Source organism: Carassius gibelio, chromosome B14, assembly GCF_023724105.1.
Source record: "Carassius gibelio isolate Cgi1373 ecotype wild population from Czech Republic chromosome B14, carGib1.2-hapl.c, whole genome shotgun sequence".
NCBI classification, from domain to species: domain Eukaryota; kingdom Metazoa; phylum Chordata; class Actinopteri; order Cypriniformes; family Cyprinidae; genus Carassius; species Carassius gibelio.
The window spans coordinates 94,033-115,825 of NC_068409.1; the positions used below are offsets into that span (position 1 = coordinate 94,033).

Genomic DNA, 21,793 nt, shown 5'->3' on the forward strand with positions numbered 1-21,793 from the left:
GGCACCATCATGCTGGACCTAGAGGCCAACACACTGCCAGGGGTCGTGGGTAAGTGTCTCCTCTGCAGCTATTTTGTCTTATTAAAGGATGCTCTACTACCTTTAAGCAGTTTAGGTTACAAACATAAATCACTCAAATACCTTTTTTCACTGCAATAGAGTTGATGCTCAACAGAGGGATCTATGAACTCAGTGGTCCATGTTTATATTGATTTGAGAGACAAACGGTGACATCATTTGTCTTTAATACTGTATAAACATGTTGCTGTCTATATCAACCCTATTGAAAAAAAAAAACCACGCTGGTAAGGTATGTTTTGAAGCATGGCTGCTGGTCCTGAGCGACATATAAGATGGTTATGAGCTGGTTCTGAACAGAAGCTAGTTTCTTAGGACCAGATTAGGACCAGCTCACAACCAGATTATAACTTAAACCAGTTCAAACCAGCTGCCATGCTTCAACAAATATCTAACCAGCATATGCTGTTTTTTTCAACAGGGAAGCTTACAAGTTTTAAAAACTTTTTTTTTTTACTTTTACATAATATTTTTTATAACCTTTTTCCTAGATTTACATATTTTTCTTTTTTAATGTGGCATATCACAATAGATGGGGAAAATGTTTTTTTTTTTTTTTTGCTTTTATTTTTTTTTTTTTTGCAGTGAGGTTTAAAAAAAAATGTTTTATTTAAATAAAAAAATGTTTTTAACTTAATATGTGTGTATGTGTATGTGTGTGTATGTATGTATGTGTATATATATATATGTTTGCATGATTTGCATGATTAATGAGGATAGGTCACACATTCAATTGATAAATGAATGGCTAGTTGTAAAGGAAACTGAACTATTATAGTGTTAATTAAAAATAAACTGACTCTTTTAATCTATCTCTAGCTCTCTTTATGTTTCTGTATGCGTATTAACACAATTCGGCAGCAAATGAAGACTGAAGCCAGGACGTGGTTTTCTAAAAAAGGTTTTTCTTTAAAATCAGTTTATGAAAAGTAATTGAAGTCACGTAAATCACTATTTAATCAACTCACTTATATTAAACTACTCATTTACAATATAACTTATATAACACAGCTCATTTGTATTACATTACTCACTTATATCACATTGCACTGCTTACTTTCATTACTCACTCTGCGCTGATGTAACGTTCGCCATGATGTTGATCAAGTTCATCTGACAACTGAATTTGAGGTGGTGTAACATTAGCTGTCCCTGTCTCTCTCTCTTTTTTTTTTTAGTTTTCATAATTGATATCAAAGATATTAAAGCACTTTTTCATTTTTTCTTGTTAAAATTCAAAATAGTTTTTAAATATTTTTGGATGTCACTGTTTCCACCAATCCTTGCACAAGTTAAGGTTACACATGATGATGAAAGCACATTAGTGCGAGCCCCCCTGAGCTCATAGAGATTGAATTGAAGTGCCTGCAGTTCGAAAAAAAAATGATCTTATTATGGAAGTCAATGAGAGCATGAGGTGCGATTCTCAGTCTGACAGAAATCGGCCTGAAACGGGCGGTACTACACACAACACGACTCATCGCTGATTGGACTATTAAGTGACATAACAAACAGTCTAGAATAGTGATAGCTAGCTTAACATTGTGGTTGAATGTAAAAAAAAATCCCTTCCTTTTGTGCTTTGGTGGTGCATCGTCCATTCGCCCTAATGAAGAAACCGCCCCTGTATGTATAGTACATACACACACACACACACACACACACACACACACACACACACACACACACACACACACACACACACACACACACACACACACATATATATATATATATATATATATATATATATATATATATATATATTTTTTTTTTTTTTTTTTTTTTGGACCTTCGTATTGAAAAGTTTGGGTACCTCTGATCTGAAATGATGTGAATTCAGTGTATTTAGGCAATCATAAATTGCCTTTGATGCAAATGCCAACATTTTTCTCCCTTTTTCTTTATTTATAGCAATAAACTAACATGATATTTGTGAGTATTGTCATTTTTATTAGATACATGATGGCAATAATGTGTTGCTGTGCAATTTTAACAAACTTTTTGTATCGACATGATATCTGTCAAATGAATGAAGCAAGTTTTATTCAATGCTCGTTTTGCACCAGTCATGGTTTTGCACCAGCAGGTTTTAGGAGTCATTTTTTTCTGTCATGGAGCTGCCTTTTCTGTAATAGAAGCATACAGAATGCTTTCATGTAGGGCATTAGCTCTACCACCAGCACTGGCACCCTGTCAGTGGACAAAGGGCAAAATACATATCATACAGATAACACTTTAGATCAGATCAGACTAAGAGAAAAAGCTTTTCCAAATGTACTGTAAGGTCTAAGAGATAGCACGTGTGATATGCATGCATGGTCTCGGCCAGCACAGCCCATTGTTATTTGGTTTCCAAATGCTCACATGTCAGGATGTATTCATAGCTCTGTTTAATACAGTCCTCTCTCAACCCTCGCTGTAACTCAGGGCTCAGATGCAAGGGTGATTGCATCCATTCAGGATGGCCATTTCTTTTATACTGAATTCAGGCAGTGCTTGAGGAAGATCAGAATGAAAACTGTGGGGCCATTAAATAACTGTAGTGCACTGATAGCAAAGTATGTGATTCTGGTGATTCATTTGTAAAGATTTCTTTTAGGAAGGAGGATTGGTTAAAAAAAAAGAGATATTTACTGCAGCTCTCTGAATTTAAGATGGCTGGTTAGATTGTAACCACTGCCATCAATCAAACGAGATTTATTAATTCACATTCTTGATTCCACTAGCCGTATCTCTTACTCAGAGCATGATGTGTCAAGTCAGATTATCAGTTTAAAGCAAAGTTAAGCTCAGTCAACCTCATAGAGTGCCTTTTGAGATAAATGAATTGAAGGATCGGCTATTAAGGGCCAAACCATTCACAAAAAGGGCCCAAGGGCCCAGGCCTCATGTCTTTGACCCTCTTTTATAAAAATAGATTCTTACAGGAACCACCAGACAATCTTATGCACAAGCCACTGCCTCATTAGACGTCCACCTCTGAAGGCTAAGAATAGAAGGCAATGTGTCACTTCACTGACACTCACTTCAAGATTCTTCGGAGAGTCCAATCTGAAGTTCTGTTTAAAAGTTTGCTCAGTTGTGAAGGGGTCGTAATGAGCTTCTCAAAATCTATAGAAGCAAAATAACCATGAGCCAGGTCTTTTCTAATGACAATTTAGCTTTTTCGCTGACTACCTCTCTGTTTGACATTCACTCCGTCTCTCTCTTTCAGAAATGATCACTGACAGTCAGATTGAGAACGGTCTCTTGAAAGCTGACCTGAAAGATAAGGTCATGTACACCTTGCTGAGGAAGCATCGCCACCAGACCAAGAAATCCAATCTTCGCTCCTTAGCTGACATTGGCAAGACGGTCTCCAGCGCAAGTAGGCTGTTTTCCACCCCGGATAATGGTAATATAGGTGCCAGTTTGGTGCAGACTCATTTTTTACCCTCCTTTTTCCTTTTAAACTATTACGATTTTTATATTATTATTATTACTATATTATATAGATTTTTATATTCAGATGTTTCTTCTTCTTTTATGAAATCTTTTGTGGATTGTTTTTCTCCACACTTTTCAAAAATATCATTTGTTCAAATTCTTTTACCTTTTTTGATTTTGTGGTTTGACTTTTCTTGTGTTATTCTTAAAGATAACTGAAGAATACCAAAGATTTTTATTTTATTCATCAAATTTTTAAGAAGATTTACTTCCTTTATATTTTTACATATCGTCCCCTTGGAATTATAAGGTTCTATCTGCGTTCTGAGTAGTTTTGAGATATTGAGCTTTAAAGTTTTTGTGTTCCATAGACTTCTGTAGATAGAACCTTTTTGTTTTTTCAATAAAAAATCACAAAATGTATAGAACTTAAAATAAAACATGACATAATGTAAATACATTGTCACAGAATAAGAATATGTGAATAACTCAATTTTGACAAAAATGTCAGATAGAACCTTCCATCGCAATTCCAAGGCGATGATATTTAAATGCATTAGTCAAACAGATCACAATAATTGTATTACTAATGCTTTACCAGTTTGCTGACTCATTGTTGCCTTTTTTTATTTTTCCTTTTTTAATAAGTAGTTGTCTCTGTATGATTTAAAGACTCCATGAAATCACTACTGTTAAAATGTTTATTTGACATTTTTCCTGTTTTGTCTTGGTTATTAACCAAGGACACATTTAACTGATCAAAAGTGACAAGGAAACATTTATAATGTATTTCTATTAAATTATATTCTCTTTTACATTTATCTGACGCTTTAATCCAAAGCAACTTACAGTGCATTCAGGCTATACATAGGTTTTTTTTATTTTTATTTTTATTTATTTATTTTTTTACCAGTATGTCTGTTCCCTGGGAATTGAACCCACAACCTTTTGCATTGCTAACTCTACCACTGAGCCACAGGAACAACTTGTTTTTTTAACTTTCTATTTGTGATAGAATCCTGAAGAAATATATAATGGTTTCTGATATTAAGCATCACAACTGTTTTCAATATTGATGACATACAGTATATGAATATTGAGCACCAAATTAGCATACTTGAATTATTTCTAAAGGATAATGCGATGCTAAAGACAAGGCTGTTTCACAATACCATTGTTTTCTTACTGTATTTTCTTACTGTATTTATAAATGCAGCCTTGGTGTGGAGACTTCTTTCAAAAACATAAAGAATCTTACTGACCCCAAACTTTTAAACAGTAGTGTATTCTCTCTTACAACATGAGATTTGTGTGTGACAAATCAAATGGTTTAATTAATCAGTCAGCTTTAATTGCATCACAGCCATGATCATGTTTTGCTGCTTGCTTAGGCAGTTACAGGTCATATTAAGGGAGGAACGATCTCATTCCAGAGAGTTAAAACTCAGTGTAGTCCAGGATGAGTCATCAGTATCCATTAAATGTTTCTTTTAGAAGTACACAAACATATAGGGAGAGCTAGAATACACAAAAAGAGTTCATGGGGTCTTTAAATAGTAACTTGCTCCTTTTCAAGCGTTGAATTTTAGTATGTTCTGTCTGTGTATGCATTTATTTTTCAATGCACAGAATAGGCTGCTGCATTACATTGTTGAGATTGTGAACTGTTATGAACTGGCGAACTAATAAACCAATCTTAGAGCAGTGTTTAAAAGACAGCATGGACACCACAGACAACACTTTAAATAAAGCAATGGTCAAAGGGATCATTTGGTTTTTGGCAATAATATTTACATGCCTTCATTTAAAACAAATAGTGCATTGATAAAACTTTACACAAAGTTCATTAGATTGATGTTTATAGGCTCCATGTGCCCAGGTTTTAAACCATGAATCCTGTGATTCTTTGACCATTGGACTTTTTGAATGTGACGAATGTTATTCACCTCAACTTTAGTTTCCTGAAAAAAAAAAGAATAAAACTTGCTTTAACTGTGCTTTTCTACTTCTATAACCACTCCCGTCTTTCCCTGAGTGTCTTAAACAATCTTTTACAAAAATAGCTAAACCACCTAAAACCACTGACCTCTATCACCTTAACAATCTTAACTTTTCACCTTTCTTACTATCTTTTCTCCTTTCTGCTGCACTTGTCACTAAAAGCACGTAATCCACTTGAGACTTCAGTGCCTTGTCTAATGACTCGCAACTCAGAGGAGCTGTTGCGAGCCCCTGGAAGTCCAAGCATGGGATGGCCTAGTAAGTCCAGCTTACCAGTTGCCAGTACATGTCTATGTGTCCCTTTACCCCACGTAGTGTGTAACATACCGTAGCTGTGATAGCAAAGCATAGCAAAACAATGTAGCTTAAAAGGGTCATATCACAAGGAACCAAATCTTCTTAGACCATTTAAAAAGTTCAGTGAATAGTTAAATAACACCTTAGGTACAAATGAAATCATACAAAATGTACATTCTTTAAAATAAGGGTGTCAATCATTCAGTTCTGGTTCCACTAAGAACTTTTAAGTGAACGGTTTGCATAGTGTAAAGAATGTTTTAATAATCTGAAGAAACTTTTTTCCACTATAAAGAACCTTTTGTGCAATGAAAAGGTTACATGGATGTTAAAGATTCTTCATGGAACCATTGATGCCAATAAATAACCTATTTTTTAGATTGAATGATATGACCTTTTTTTACTTGTTGTTGTGATCATCTATGTTTAGCTAGTCAGTCCTGTAATCATTGTTATGTCATAGATTTTCATATCTAGAATTTCCTGTTATGGTGATCTTCAACCTTAATAGATTTACATTCCAAAGTCTTCTAATAATTACATTGGACTCATTTCTGTGGAACTTTCCACTGGAGATGACCACACCATCATGACCATAACCATATTAATGAGCAGCTCTGATCTGATGATGTAGGATTTATGGTGGATGTGAAGCATTTTTTTCTTATCCTTTTTTTTTTCTTTTTTCGAGTTGCTACTCTTTTTTTCTTTCTTTTTAAGTGCTTCATAAATGAAGCTTCTTTTTTAAACCCCCCTCATCTATATTCAGCCTCCTTTTTCTTCTTTTGGCTGCTTTTTTTCTTCTTTTGGCTGCATCAAACTGACATCTTAGTCAATATAACTCTGTGGCATCGGGAATACTTTGCTTCACTGTGCTGTTCTGCTATGCTGTTCAAAGCATGATGACAATGACTTGGACTCTGCGAGGTTAATAGTTTACCTTTCAGTAGGTTCCTATTTTGCCTGGCACATCACCTTTCCTAATTTATGTTATGTTACTTTTTAAAGCATGGACTCGAGCAATTCAGAGCCTGTGAAAAAATATGAATGTTATGTGCAGTGTTATCAGACCCACTTATTCCCTACTGGTTCATCAGACATTCAGTTTCCTTCCTCCTCCTGCATTTGGATTTCTTTTTAGACTATTTACCTTCAAGTTTATATGCATAGCGCTTTTCACGATACAAATCGTTGCAAAGTAGCTTTATATAAAATTATGTTTCTACAATATATTTAGTAGTAACTTATCAGTGGTGACTCTCACATTGATGTTCATACACGTATGGCAGAAATGTATGGTAAAATTCATTTAATGACATAAACAGATGATGAACACTATTAAAGGGGTCATATGATGCAATTTCAAGTTTTCCTTTCTCTTTGGAATGTGACATGCTGTTCATGAATTGATAAGATCCCTAAAGTTGCAAATACTAAAGTCTCAAACCCAAAGAGATCGTCCACGCCTTTTTAAAACAGGGACTGTGAGGACTATTTCCTGGAAGAGTAGCCTATAATGATGTTGTTCTCACAAATACAAATTCTGACGCGCAGCCTCTAAAGTACATTTTCATATTTAAAGAATTCTTTAAGAATCTTCCATTCAGCAATCAAACAGCGTGTCGCATTCGGTTACTACAGTCAAAACGTAGTAGTTTACATGGTTTGTTTTTTTTAAAACTTTTTCTTTGAAATAATGGAACAGTGCACTTTTCAATTTGGGTCTTTTTCATTGATCTGTTCTTTTCATAAATTTTGATTAGGTAGTCCAACCACCACACATCGCAACTTGACATCAAGCAGCCTGAACGATATCTCCGACAAGCCAGAGAAAGATCAGGTGAGTCCAGTTTCAAGATTGTTCATGTGTTTGTGTGTGTTTGGGGCCAGGAAGATTTTTTTGTTTTGTTTTGTTTTACTTTTATGCAGCAAGGTTGCAATAAATTGATTAAAAATGCCAGTTAAGACTTTTATAATGTTGCATTTTAAATAGATGTTGTTATTTTGTACTTTCTATTCTTTTTGTATTTGTCAAAGAATTGTAAAAATAGTCTGGTTTTGACAGAAATAATAAACAGTAAACTGTAATATTAGATTTTCAATGATGATACTAGTATTAAATGTTAATTAAACACCAAATCAGCATATTAGAGTGACTTCTGAAGGATCATGTAACACTAAAGCCTGGAGTAATGATGCTGAAAATTAAGCTTTGCTATCACAGGAATAAATTAAATTGCATTTTAACATATATTAAAATGTAAAATATTTATTTACATTTTAACAATATTTCACAGTATTCATATTTTAACTATAATTAACTAAATGCAGCTTTGTTGAGTTTGAGACCTCTTTCAAAAACATTAAAAAACTCTCCAACCCCCAAACTCTGGAATGAAATATAATGTGTTATTAATCATAATATATATATGTGTATATATATATAGGTATATATAAACAGGTATACATATAAAAATATAAAAGTGTAATTGACTGTAATAGCTATGGATCGCCAAAAATCTGTGCACATCACAGTAAATGTCACTATGAAAAAACTGATGAAGCCAGTGTTTTCCTAATGATAAAGAAGGTTAGATGAACAGAACAGAAGCAGTGGTGCGTCTAACTCAAGGATAGGGCTAGTGTGAAATACAGACTTCCATTCCTAATAGAATAGGAAGTTCTCATGCTCTCAATGACAGAGCACCTGGGGGTCATTAGGGTGGTGTCAAACTGTGACAAACCATAAAAATTAACTCACTTCACAGAAGTTCACCACAGAGGAATTGTAGAATCTTTCCTTTTTACGTGGAAATGCATCCCTTCACGCTGAATGCAGCATTAAGTGAAATAGCTGGCAAATGTTTGACAGTGTTTTTGTGTGTGTGTTGAATAAACCAGTGTGGATGTGATTGCTGGAAGGCCTCAGAGGAGATGCCCCTTGCCCCTTTTGGCAGAGTGGGGATTGAGAGGCTGCTTGTGTGAGGTGGCCCAGAGAATGGACAGATTGTAATTGTAAGCACAGATTGAGGGGATGACTTCATTGCTTGTCACCCTTTTCTTATTTTTCATTTTTGGATGAAGTCAGAGATTAGACATTTACAGAATCTGGAAATAAATGCTAACCTAAGCAACATGAATAAGTACTAAGTGATTTGGTATGGTGGTTTAGACCGCTGAATAATTTCATGATTCTTCGGATGAAGTCTTGAGGCTTCTTTCTGTAGATTTCTTCCAAAATAGCGCCCACTTAAGGCAGTACCATGAATTCAAGCCTTGACAAAAATGACTTTATTGGGGACCCAGACAACTACAGTATGAAGAAAACAGCAACACTCTCAATTGCAAAGATAATTTATTTAAAGATATTTAATGAGATTTCAAGTGAACGTGCTTGATTCACATTAGCTGCAAGAGGTAGTCATCTGTCCCATGGCTTGACTACACAAAATGCAGACTATCAGACCCTGTTGATGGACTGCTGTAATAAATCTTTGCTTGTTCTAGCAGTGGAAGTAATCCAGTATCAGAGATGATGCTAAGCCTTTCCACATCACATATTAGCTGCTAGAGAGCTGGACAGCTAGAGATGTGATATGTGATGTCATTGCGAGTTGCTTGGAGTATGTGAAATATACAGTAAATAATAATAAAATTGGAACACATACTGTACATTGTAAAAAATTAATTAACTGATGAGACAAAACCGTCTGATGACCCTTTTTTGGCTCCTAGATAATGAAACTCAGAGGTAAACATACATACACTTCTGAGTAAAACACTATGGGTTGTTTAAGGTGTGTCCTTCTAATACCTTAATCATCCCTTTAAGCTGCTCTAGTAATGCTGTCTACAGTCTGGCCTCAAGATAACATCCATCTATAGCCACCATTTCTTCGCTTGCTTTAGTTTCATTTAGTTGTGATCTTTTTTGTAACTCTAGCTGTTTTTTTCTTTCTAAATTCCCAGCATTGAATTGAGTTGAATTCAGTGACATATTGGTCAAACAGGAGTCTTTAAAATCACTAAAAAGTATCAAGAAATTAGATAATGTCTTTAACTCATTATTTTCAACAAAATGTAAAAAAAAAAAAATTATTGGTGAACTATCTCTTTACATCTGGGGATAGAGTAGATTTAATGGTCAGAGATAAGGTAATTTTTTTAATTCTTTGCAACCAGATCATAAGAAAACAAGGGAAAAAACTGATTTCAAAACATCATAAACAAATTAAATATTATCTTTCTTAACCATTGTCTACATATTTCATAAAAAAGAGTCATCAAGGTTTTTTGAGAAGTCGTAAAAACATTCTGAAGTGACAAGACATATCAGGTTTATATAAGTAATCTTTTCTAAAGCAAGAAGCAAGGTCATCCCATACATTACATTAATACACTTGTTAATGTGTCAGGATATTTGCTTATTTTATCTTAAAACAGTAATTCAGTGATAATCAGTAATGGGATGGTTTTGCAACAGAATAATGGAATAAAAGCAAGAGCTTCAAAACAAATGATCTATGATGCTAGAGCTGTTGATGAGTGAGAGGTCTGTCCCATCATGTGCTCAGGTGCTCCAGAGTAAATGTTTTCCATTGTGCTTGTGTTTCCAGTGTTCTTCCATCAATGGTTAACGAAACTGCTTACTCTGACTGTTCAATAAGACTTTCAGGAGGAAATGTTATTGTTTATGTATGTGACATTTTACTGGGGAATTAGTTTATTAATGACTGACATTGTAACCCCATTTTCAAGTTATCAGCAGAGCTGTTAAATTTGATTTATGAGCTTTAGAATTAGATTTCTGTCATGTGCTCTAGTCTTACTGTTAAAAAATAATGCGTTTACATTATTGCAAGTAATAAACCTAAAGCACTTTATATATGCATCAAGCTTGAGTAGTTGTGACACTTTAAGCAGTTAAGATTCGCAATGATGACCTTGGAGGCAAAAGTTGGAGTTGCTTAACAATTTATGGTTATGTGAGCAGGGTGTACTAATTATCTTTGGCTTGTAAATTTCACATTTGGCATGACCTCAAAGTCTGAGCTGGCAAATGCCACTGCCTTTGAAGTTGGCCTTCATTTTATCACTGGTAGGAACAACAACAACCCATATAAATAAAATGAATTTACTGGTTACCACTGGTTCCTCTGAATTAAGAGTAAAAGAATGCAGGAGTCACAGTGGGTCTTTGCTGATCCCTAGAATGAACAATCCCACATGCAGCCACCAATCTTTGTGATTTCCATTAATTAGACAGTTGCAGATGTTGGATTCGTCACATCTTCATGAAAGTCTTGGCACTGAATGCCAAGCTGGCAGTATGTTTAATGAGGTCATGTGTTGGAGCTTGATTTGCGCACTTTGTTTACCCACTTCTTCCTCCTTAATGAATTTCATTAAAATCCCATCCTGCATGTGTCCAGCTGAAGAACAAGTTCATGAAGAAGCTGCCCAGAGATGCTGAAGCTTCCAATGTTCTCGTTGGAGAAGTGGACTTTCTGGACAGTCCTTTTGTGGCCTTTGTGAGGCTGCAGCAGGCTGTCATGTTGGGGGCGCTGACTGAAGTACCTGTGCCCACCAGGTATGACCTGCTTTTATCCAACGAATCCAAGGAGGAAAACATAGCAGTGGTGGAGGGTCTTCAGTTCTAAACAGGCTTATTAAACCAATAGAAAAGCTGTGCGTTTTACTTTGCGTAATGTTGGTTATTATCTTTCCTAGATTTCTGTTCATTCTTCTTGGACCCAAAGGCAAAGCCAAGTCATACCATGAAATTGGTAGAGCAATTGCTACTCTGATGTCCGATGAGGTACGTACAGACTAATATTAGTCTAAAATGTTATGTCCTGTTGTGGTTCATAATTTTTTTGTTCACACAACAGCAGACAATGGTCTTCAGTCTTGTTTAAGAGTGCTAAATACTGTTACTTTTACACTTAAAAAAAAACGACTGCAATCTGTAAGAGAACCAGTGTTCATTTAATGTCATTTATGTTGAATTATAGTACTAATGTAGTAATATTTTGAATTAGCTTAAATTTTTTGTTTCCATTTCAGTTATTTTGTTATGCATTTTGCTATTTTATTAGTCTTTATATTTTGAGTTAGCTTTAATTTATTTAAATTTGAGCAATTTTAGTACTTCAGTATGGCTGATATCACCATACTTACAAAGGGGCTTGTCTTCAGTTATTAAATCCTAAAAGCAGTATTCAAGCCGCTCCTGTATGATCAGGTCAGTTCAATTGTCAGACCTGTCAATCCCAAACATTAAATGTTTGAACAAAACGTATATGTTTTGATACTGAGTTGCTGTGCCTGAAATGTTCTGTTAGAATCTTATATAGCAAAAAAAAAAAAAGTTTGTGCTTGGGTTAGTCATGTGGGGAGAGTTGGCCAGTAATCAAAGTTCTCTTATCAAGGTCTTCCATGAAATTGCGTACAAAGCCAAGGACAGACAAGATCTCCTTGCTGGCATTGACGAGTTCTTGGACGAGGTCATTGTCCTCCCTCCTGGAGAATGGGACCCCACCATAAGGATAGAGCCACCAAAATCCCTGCCATCCTCTGATAAAAGGTAATTGATGTAGGGAGCCCATATCAGCCTGACACACTTTCTTTTGGTGAAGCTCCACCAATATCCCATATCAAAATCTGTCAATGTTCCTGTTTTGAAATGACTCAGACAATAGCATTTCAGATGCTGTCCTTGAGGTAGTTTAGCAGTTTTTTAAGGGTTAAAGTAATTTCAGTCTTTCATTGTTACAAATGACAAGCAGAAACTAACTGGGTGTATGTCTTTTTTATATTAGTAGCCAAACCCTTTAAGCCATGTACAGTGTGTTGCATAATGTAATCCACAAATGGTCAGGAAGTAGTTTCAAAGGCCAGTTGGCCAGGCTATCCATTCATTCATTAAGTGTAGTGGAGCAGAGCAGTGGTTAATTAGATGAATTACGTCACTTCTCTTTGGCTTCAGGTGAAGTGACAGCAGGCTGCTTCCACATCCTGCCACCTCAATCTGTACCAGCCCGCATTACCCATATAGCCGAGCTGTGTGCCCGCAGCAGTCAGTCACGCCAGCATAACACACAGTGTACACAACAACACACTACACACACTAGACCTCATACATTAATTTGTGGCTTGTTGAATGTAAACATCAGACTGAACTGGTTCCAGTATCTGTCTGTCTGTCTGTCATGAAAACGTATCGCTTGCACAGTTTTTTAAGCATTGCTGTTTAAAAACAAGTGATTTTAAGCCGTTGAAATCAATCATCAGTGAAAGAGAACTCGTTTCGCATTATGCATGGCCTTTTTGAGAGATTGTTTCTGAGTGCTGTAAATGCACATGAATAGTGGTTGACCGATAATATCAGCCTTGGCGATATTGGCATTTTTCAAATATCGGCAACACAGTGCTCACACTCTCTGTCTTGTTCGTCGTCGTCGTTAACAGTTCTGTCTCACACTGATAGAAGTCTGTCTAATAATCAGATAGAACGGTTAAACAAAGAAATGAATGTATACAGAAAGTATTATAATGACTGCTTTTATATTAGGCCTATTAGTAATAGAAAGGCAAATTTTATAATACATTCTCGTTTGCCGTCAGCAGTAACTAAATATGCATTTATATAATTTAAACAAATCTTTGAATGACTAATGAACATTTAATTTCATAAACCTTGCAAACTTAGTCGAATCCAGCTGTAAGATCTTGTAAAGTGTGTATGTGTATCCAGCATGATCACGTGTTCTCTGTGTGAAGGTCAGTCCGTGTGAATTGAATGCTTAAACTATAAACTCGTGATTTCAAATTATGCTGCGCTTTATGCATTTGCCCACTGTCATATTAATGTCATTTAGAATACGAAGTGCCCTGCTGATTACAGTGTTAACTTTTTTATTTATTTATTATATATTAAATATTTATTTATTTTTGAAAAATAGTATTAGCATGTTTCTTTTACACATTTGGTTTTGAATCCATTGTAAAAGTATTTCTAATTTCTTAAATATTAATAATAATTGTTTAAAAAATCATATCGGCTTTATATCGACTAACGCCCCCTGCTTTCCAAGATATCGGCATCGGCATTGGATGTAAAAAAATGTATATTGGTCGACCACTAGAGCTCATTGAACAGGGAGTATTGAACAGGGTTATTTTTGCCACTTCATAGCTGGTGAACAGTAAAATGCACACAACTGTATGTATCAAAATGCCATTGTTTGCAAGTATCCTCATAAACACAGTGATTTAAGTCTTAATTGAAAGAAAACAGCTCAAAGAAAACACGTGTAACAGTATATTGGATCCAGGCAGCTCTTAAAGTGACAGCTAAATCACTTTTGTAAATTTAATAAGAATAAATGTATGTTTAATTTACAAAGTGAAGAATATGCAGTGTTTTTATACATTTGATTTACTTTTTATACAATGTATGGAACATTTCTCATTTATTTGTTCTACTGTAGTTTTTTTTTTTGTTATATTGCTTGGAATTCGTATTTTGTTCTTATTTAATCATGCTTTTTGTGATATTGACAGTGGTGACAAGCATTCACAATTTTCTACGGTTCCAAAAATGTTTATATAATAAAAACCTTATTTAAAGAAAAAAATAACTATATTGTAATTATATATTGTTACCGTGAAATAAAATGACTCATACTGTGATTGAAGATTTTGGTCATATCACCCCACGCCTAATCATCTGTTTTTTAATCTTTTTTTCTATCTGTTTATCTGTGTGTCTGTCTATCTTATCGTTTTATCAGTTAACCATTTATCTATCAAGTCATTCTGTTATCTCTCTCTTTTTATCTGTTATTTTATCATTTTATGTATTGTTTGATAATTTTATCAGATTATGTATTATCCTATAGTTCTATCTATCGAACCTTGTTTTTTTTTTAAATGATTATCATTCCATCTGGTGATATGGATGGTTCAGTGAGTAACACATTCATATATCATGGCATTTAGATTGTAATTTTGGGAACTGATGAATAACATGGAATTACGGTGTATCTCTTGTATTTTATTTTATATTGCATAAGACATTTGTTTAGACATTAGCTACCAGTGTATGAGCTTACATTTTTTATTTAGGCTTTTCAGGCCGTGGACATTAAAATGACTTATGAAGAGTCCACTGAGTGTGTCTTTCTTTTAGGGCAGTGATAACATTAAAGTTTTTGTGTTCTGTTCAACAATCTCATGTGCTTGTTATGTTGTCCAGAAAGAACATGTATGCTGGAGGGGACAGCACACAGATGAATGGAGACACGCCTCACAGCGGCGGACAGGGGGGCGGGGGGCACGCAGTAGGCGATGAACTGAAGAGGACGGGGAAGTGAGTTAATGTTTGTATAAATTCTTCTGAAGGAACATATTATGCCAAACCTCTGAACACCATGGTTTAGTTCAGATAAAGGTCTGTTTGACTCTTTAAAATGACTAGAATTATCTTAATATTACACAAACATTGAAGTCAGCATGTGCTCCATTTACAGAGTACAGACTCTTATCATCAGATTAGATTTTTTTACTTGACCTTTGGCAATTGAACTGCTATGCACTGTTAGTGTTTTGTGCTTAATAGATTTTGATCCATTTTACTAATTAATAATAGCAATAAACATACTACTGTTTAAAATATTTAATATTTTCAAATATAAATGTAAATAATAGTTAACAAAATTAAAATGAATTTCAAATTGTTTTAGTATTTGGTATACCCCTCTTTTGCTTTTGATTAGTGGCCTAGGAATAGTATATAATAAAGTTTCTTGAAATCCTGCAATTGCTGCATGGTTTATGTTTATTTTTAGGTTTGAATTAAATTCCATAATTTCAGTTTCATTCGTGTTTTGGAACCCCACTGTACGGAGTGAAATGCATTTTGTGAATAGAGGAACGCAGATTAAGATAAGATGCAAAAATGTAATACAATTCAATGAAAACCACTGTGGCAGTTATAAAATGTCATGTTTTGTTTTCCAGGTTTTGTGGAGGCCTTATTCTTGATATCAAAAGAAAAGCTCCCTTTTTCTTCAGTGATTTCTATGATGCGCTTCACATCCAGTCTTTGTCTGCCATTCTTTTCATCTACCTGGGAACAGTAACCAATGCCATCACGTTCGGAGGATTGCTGGGTGACGCCACTGAGAACATGCAGGTGAAGATACAGCTGCAAACCATGAGAAACTACATTAGTGTATGGATGTATCCTGCTCTCTGTGCCCGAACCTTTCTAAATAAGAATCAGTCCAACCTTGGCAGGGATTATAGTGTAATTAAATCTTGGTCAATCTTTAACTGACACACATTGGGAGCTGCGTCTTCTCTGCCCTCCTTATGAAATGTTACCACAAGTTCAAAGGTCATGTTAGTAAGTTAAAGTCTCACAGTTTAAATAATTAGCTGTCTTAAAGATGCACGCTAAGGTCTGCAGCACACGTCTTTGGCTAGTCAATGTTTCAGTTCAGGAAAGCTGTTCAGTTTAGTGATTTCAGGTATTGATTTGGACAGGGCTAATTAATAATGATAGCTGGAGTCTATGGTCTGGATATTGGCATTACGCAACAGGCCATGTGCAATACCTAATTCAATTTATGGGTAAAGAAAAATCAATTTATTGAACTCCGGTAGATGATACAGTGTGATTGATATTAATATGAAAGAATGAATTCGACTTATTTACATAAATTATGTAAAGTAGGTAATTTGCTTTATAGTTTTTTACTGATTTTATGTGAGAGAAAGCACAGATTCACATGGGATAAAATCCCAAAGTACGTCTGTGAACAAGGAAAACTAGTCCTATGAACAGGGCTTTAAACAGTCTTTCTCTCCACAGAGCGTGAGCCTCAGTTGGTTTTTCCCCTAATCCTTTGATTTTTGTTCCTTGGGTGTTGTGTGAAGGGTGTGCTGGAGAGCTTTCTGGGCACAGCGGTAACTGGAGCGGTGTTCTGTCTCCTGGCTGGGCAACCTCTGATAATCCTGAGCAGTACGGGGCCAGTGCTGGTGTTTGAAAGGCTGCTCTTCAACTTCAGCAGGTGCTTCATCATCTCTGATCGGCATGTGACATTACAAACCAGCTACTGCATATGCTCACCATTTAGTAGTTAACTGAAACCAAGATTCTATTTAGCAGGACAACTGTTTTCAACATTGATAATAAGAAATGTCTGAGCACCAAATCAGCATATCAGAATGATTTCTGAAGGATCATGTGACAGCGATGACTGCAGTAATTCAGCTTTGCCATCATAGGAATAAATGACATTTTAAAATGTATTTAAATAGTTTTAAACAGTTATTTAAATGTTAATAATTGTCAAAAAATTACTGTTTTTACTTTCTTTTTGATCATATAAATGTAGCCTTGGTGAGCATAAGAGACTTTCAAAAACAAAGAATAACTTACCACCCCCAAGCTCTGAAAGTTGAAGGGAATTGAGTTCATTTTCTGTCCATACTGTTCTCCGCAGGGAGCATGACTTCGACTACCTAGAGTTCCGTCTTTGGATCGGTCTGTGGTCGGCCTTCTTCTGTCTAGCCCTAGTGGCCACTGACGCCAGCTTCCTGGTGCAGTATTTCACCCGATTTACAGAAGAGGGCTTCTCCTCACTCATCAGCTTCATCTTCATCTATGACGCCTTCAAGAAGATGCTGAAGTTGGCTGATTATTACCCCATCAACTCAGACTATAAAATCGATTACGTCACGCAGTATGACTGCATGTGTATGGCGCCCACTGTTGGTAAGACCTGCTACATCATCTTTTCCTCTGCAGTTTGCTAGTTTTTGTGTTTAGATGCTAATTGAACTTAGACCTTTATCCATTTGCAAGTTTGCCAACTTGCCTGAATTTTGACTTCAGTTTTAAATTATGAATTAATACCTTTTCTAAGTCTCTGACTTAGATGCAAGAAACGACGAGTGCTGACCAAACAGAAAAAAAGAAAGATTACTGATGCATACGTAACATCATTTTACTCAGTGAAGCAGATATTATGTAGCAAAAGGTGTCTTTTTTTAACCTTCACAAGTGCAGTTACCTTACATTCGTTCCACTTCGTGCCTACCTGGTAGTTTGAAAGATATTTGAGTATATTTGAGTATAAATTGAAGATAAAATGAAGTTGCTTGATTGACAGTGATACACAAACAGTGGAAGCACAATGGCGTGACAGGATGGATGTTTAGGTCTTTTATGGAGTTGATGCTTGTACAGCTGTTGTTAAAATGTTTCCATGTCGCCATCTGGCACATGGCTTATAAATAAATATTTAATTGTCCTATTTGTCATACTATTTCAGGTCTTCAAATGATAGTTCAGACCCAGATAATTGCTTTTGTCTTTATATCCAAAACTCAGTAAAGTGCATGATGATTCAGTTCAGTTGAAATTTTTCCTCATATAATTACAGTAATACTATAGCTATTCATTCCATTTGCATCTTCATTTTCAGCAGGACACAGTAGTGCACCATATGGCTTGCAGCTACAATATCCAGACACGATAGCAGGTGTCTGATATACAGTAAAAGTCAAGGCTCAATCTGCATGTCAAGTCACTTTTGACAGTAGTTTTCTATACACCCATAGATTTTTTCTAACTCGGAGTCTCGAAGATAAAGTATAAGTCAAGAATCAAACCAGCAGTTTCTGAGTGTCATGATTCAGATTAATGGAATTGTCAAGACTTGTTTACAAGATTAGATCTCAGGTCAGTTGTATACAAAAGTCTAAGTCAAGTCTCAAATCAATAAGGGTGCACTTACTTTTGTCTGACCATTTTTTTTTACTGGCAAAATACATGAATTTTAATTAGAATCCATGCAGTCAGGAATTTCATGAAGACTGAAGTTTTTACCATGCAGATTTTGCAACGGGTTAAGGATGGTCACGTCAGTTCTCCATGCTAACGAACAGAAAGCAATTTTCACGACACTGAAGATTTCTCTAATATGACCCCACCTTAAAAGAGTGGTCACACTAAAGTGAACGTTCCACTGACTTTCATTCGTACTTTCATGAGAGTTGTATGGTCCGGAGAAATTTAGCTTGCTCAAAATCTATTGTGACTGATTTCACTCAAGTTAATTAGCGACTGAAGTGTGACTTGAGTTTCCATCCCAAACAAAAAAACGCAAGAACAGGAGTTGATACATTATGCAGTAACCTACTTTGTTTTTTCATGCAGGTTTTATATTGGTGTGAAAAGTGTTAGTCAATTATCACACTGCTAAACCACTGGGCCTGTTTGATATTAAGACCAATGAACAAATACAAAACTTTGTTTTTGAAGTTTGGAAGTAATAATTAAATCTCTTCTTCGTGTCAGTGTAATGTTTTGTGGCTGACAATTCTGACATTCACTTCATCTGTTTATTGTGCTAGTGGCGTTGTGTGTGTGGTGTCCTCAGTAGGAATGAAGGAGCAATCTAGGGGGTGGATGTGGACGTGATGTGTTTTGGGGTTAATCTCCTCCATGCGTGTGGTGAATTAAGACCGTACAGAGAGGAGCTGGCGGGTGGGGAGCTCATCCACTCATGCTGCTTTCCTCTAAACCGCTGTTTGCCTCTCTTCGCCCTCCCTTGACTTCTCTCCAATCCGATACTGCAGAGGCAAACAACAGCTGTGTGGAAATTAGTTCCAGTTAGGGGAACCCAGCAAAGAGTCTCTTTAAAGATTAATGCTGTGGAGAAGTGGTGAACATTTTAGAGCGGTCATTGCGGACTGGTTGGCACGTATGTTGTGCTTGAGTCGCCCTTAACCGTGATAAAATGTTTGCACTTGTGTTAGCATCTGCTTGTGAAATCTGTCATGTTTTTTGAGAGTTTAAAGGATTTAGGCGTTAAAGAAATAGTGACATCATCTGAGTCAAGTGTGTTAAAGGGATCGTTCACGCAAAAATAACAATTCTGATTAATTCCTCCTTCCTCCTTATTTGGTTTCAATCCTGTAAGACCTTTGTTCATCTTAGCAAAACTTAAAACTTGTTAACTATTAACTATGACTTTTCTCTAAATAAATTCTTTATTGACTGCTTATTAATAGTGAGTAAGGTAGTTGTTAGGTTTAGGTATTGGGTAAGATTAGGGATGTAGAATAAGGGCCAGTAGAATAAGGCATTAATATGTTCTTAATTAGCAATAATACATGGCTAATAATCTAGTAATATGCATGCTAATAAGCAACTGATTGGTGTTACCTATTCTAAAGTGTTTCTAAAGATTTGAGCCCCATGTTTTGGCCCCACTGTATGTTTTTCTAAAGGCCACTTCAGACCTTTGACCTTTGTGTTTTTCAGCCAATTCTTCAGATGTGTACACTGATCCACTTGGTCCAACATTTATCTGGACCGTAAATTACAGCGATACAGTAAGTGTTTCAAAACATCATTTATATATGTGTGTAGGATGTAATACACCTTGAGAAACATGCTCCTCATTTCTAGGAGAAACAGGACAAATAAAAAAAAATATATATTTCATAAAATCAGCTAAAAAATAAAACCTAATTCATATCCTTTGACTGAATCATAGTCTGAAAAAGCTAATAAATCTAAATCTATGCGCATTATACACTGCATGATTTTCTGTGTAATCTGTCAGCTGCTAATAATCTGTAGACTGCCACTGACTTAATTCAACTTTTATCAACTGCACCAGACTAAAAACGAAAAAAAATCTGGACAAAACCTGTGTATTTCAGCCTTTAAGACTTGTTAGATTTGAGGTCACCAAACTGAACTTACACAACACATTGGAGAAAACTTCCTTTTCTTGGTTATGTTCAGAAAATACATGGCGCCTTTAATCCTAAAATTGTTGGCTGTTTTCATATATCCTACCTGACATTTTGTCCTCTTCTAAAGCCAAACTGAGCTCCCAGCTGCGAATAATAGAGATCTCTCAGCGGTTTCATTCAGATGTAGTCCTCAGTTTGAGATCAATGAAACATAATGCCCAAATCCTTGCCAATATCTTTGTGACTGAATGAGCCATAACTCATGTTTCGCACCTTGTGTGCAAGCTTGAACAGTAACGGAGTGATTGTAAAGCCTCAAAGAGAGCGAAGAGAACAAAGCATCTGCCTTCAAACAGAAACTGGAGATTGTTCAATGGTCTGCTTTGTTCATAACACGATTGTCACCAGGGCCGCATTAAGAGCTCACTGGGCCCCGGGGCTATGAGTTACTGCAGGGCCCCCAAACCACTTTAGGTCACCAACTATAGAGAGAGAACCCCTCTTTGCTAACAATGTACCATGGATTTGTTTAGTTTTAATACGTTTTATTTTTAACTTAAACAAATACAACATATAACATTCAAAACTCATTGGCTTAGACTGCATTTGAAGAAAAATAAACACAACAGTTTTCTGTAGTCTTTTGCAAACTGATTCAGTAGAATTAAGGCCTGTTCACACCAAGCATGATAACGATAAAGATAACGATAAAGATATAGTTCTAAAAATCGTTCTCAATATTAAAGAATAGCGGAGTCCACACCACAACTATAACGATAAAGGCACAGAGAAACTATATCGTTGGAATCACTTTCAGAAAATTTTTTTTTTCTGATGAACGATAAAAACATTGCCGACCAAACAGAATCAATCTGGCTGTAATGAGCTCGAGAAGTTTAAAGCAGCAGACGCGCGTCCGCTTAGAATACACAGACAATATCGTTCGCTGGTGTGGATGCTAATATCGTTATCTTTATAGTTATAGTCATAGTTATAGTCTTCAAGTTAGTTTTAAAAGTTTGATCCAGACACCTGTAGATTTGATGTTCTGATCATATATCTTTGTGTCATTTGTGCAGCGCTTGAATGCCAGCTGGTCCTCACTGTCAAAGAAGGAATGCTTGAAATACGGAGGGGAGCTAGTGGGCAAAGCCTGCAACTTTGTCCCCGACATCACCCTCATCTCCTTCATCCTTTTCTTTGGCAC

The 21,793-nt window shown here is 35.7% G+C and overlaps 1 protein-coding gene across 1 annotated transcript in view; it reads left to right on the forward strand.

Annotated features, from left to right (window-relative positions):
* Window positions 1-6: 6 nt before the first annotated feature.
* Window positions 7-21,793, forward strand: part of LOC127971252 (electrogenic sodium bicarbonate cotransporter 1-like) — a 66,601-nt gene continuing 44,814 nt past the window's right edge. The window contains exons 1-13 of the mRNA XM_052574149.1: window positions 7-49; window positions 3,296-3,475; window positions 5,671-5,766; window positions 7,569-7,645; window positions 11,238-11,395; window positions 11,536-11,623; window positions 12,237-12,391; window positions 15,065-15,178; window positions 15,829-16,003; window positions 16,750-16,883; window positions 17,319-17,590; window positions 20,147-20,217; window positions 21,666-21,789. Coding sequence (XP_052430109.1) covers window positions 10-49; window positions 3,296-3,475; window positions 5,671-5,766; window positions 7,569-7,645; window positions 11,238-11,395; window positions 11,536-11,623; window positions 12,237-12,391; window positions 15,065-15,178; window positions 15,829-16,003; window positions 16,750-16,883; window positions 17,319-17,590; window positions 20,147-20,217; window positions 21,666-21,789 — 1,684 coding nt within the window. The 5' untranslated portion in view covers window positions 7-9. The remainder of the gene's footprint in view (window positions 50-3,295; window positions 3,476-5,670; window positions 5,767-7,568; window positions 7,646-11,237; window positions 11,396-11,535; window positions 11,624-12,236; window positions 12,392-15,064; window positions 15,179-15,828; window positions 16,004-16,749; window positions 16,884-17,318; window positions 17,591-20,146; window positions 20,218-21,665; window positions 21,790-21,793) is intronic.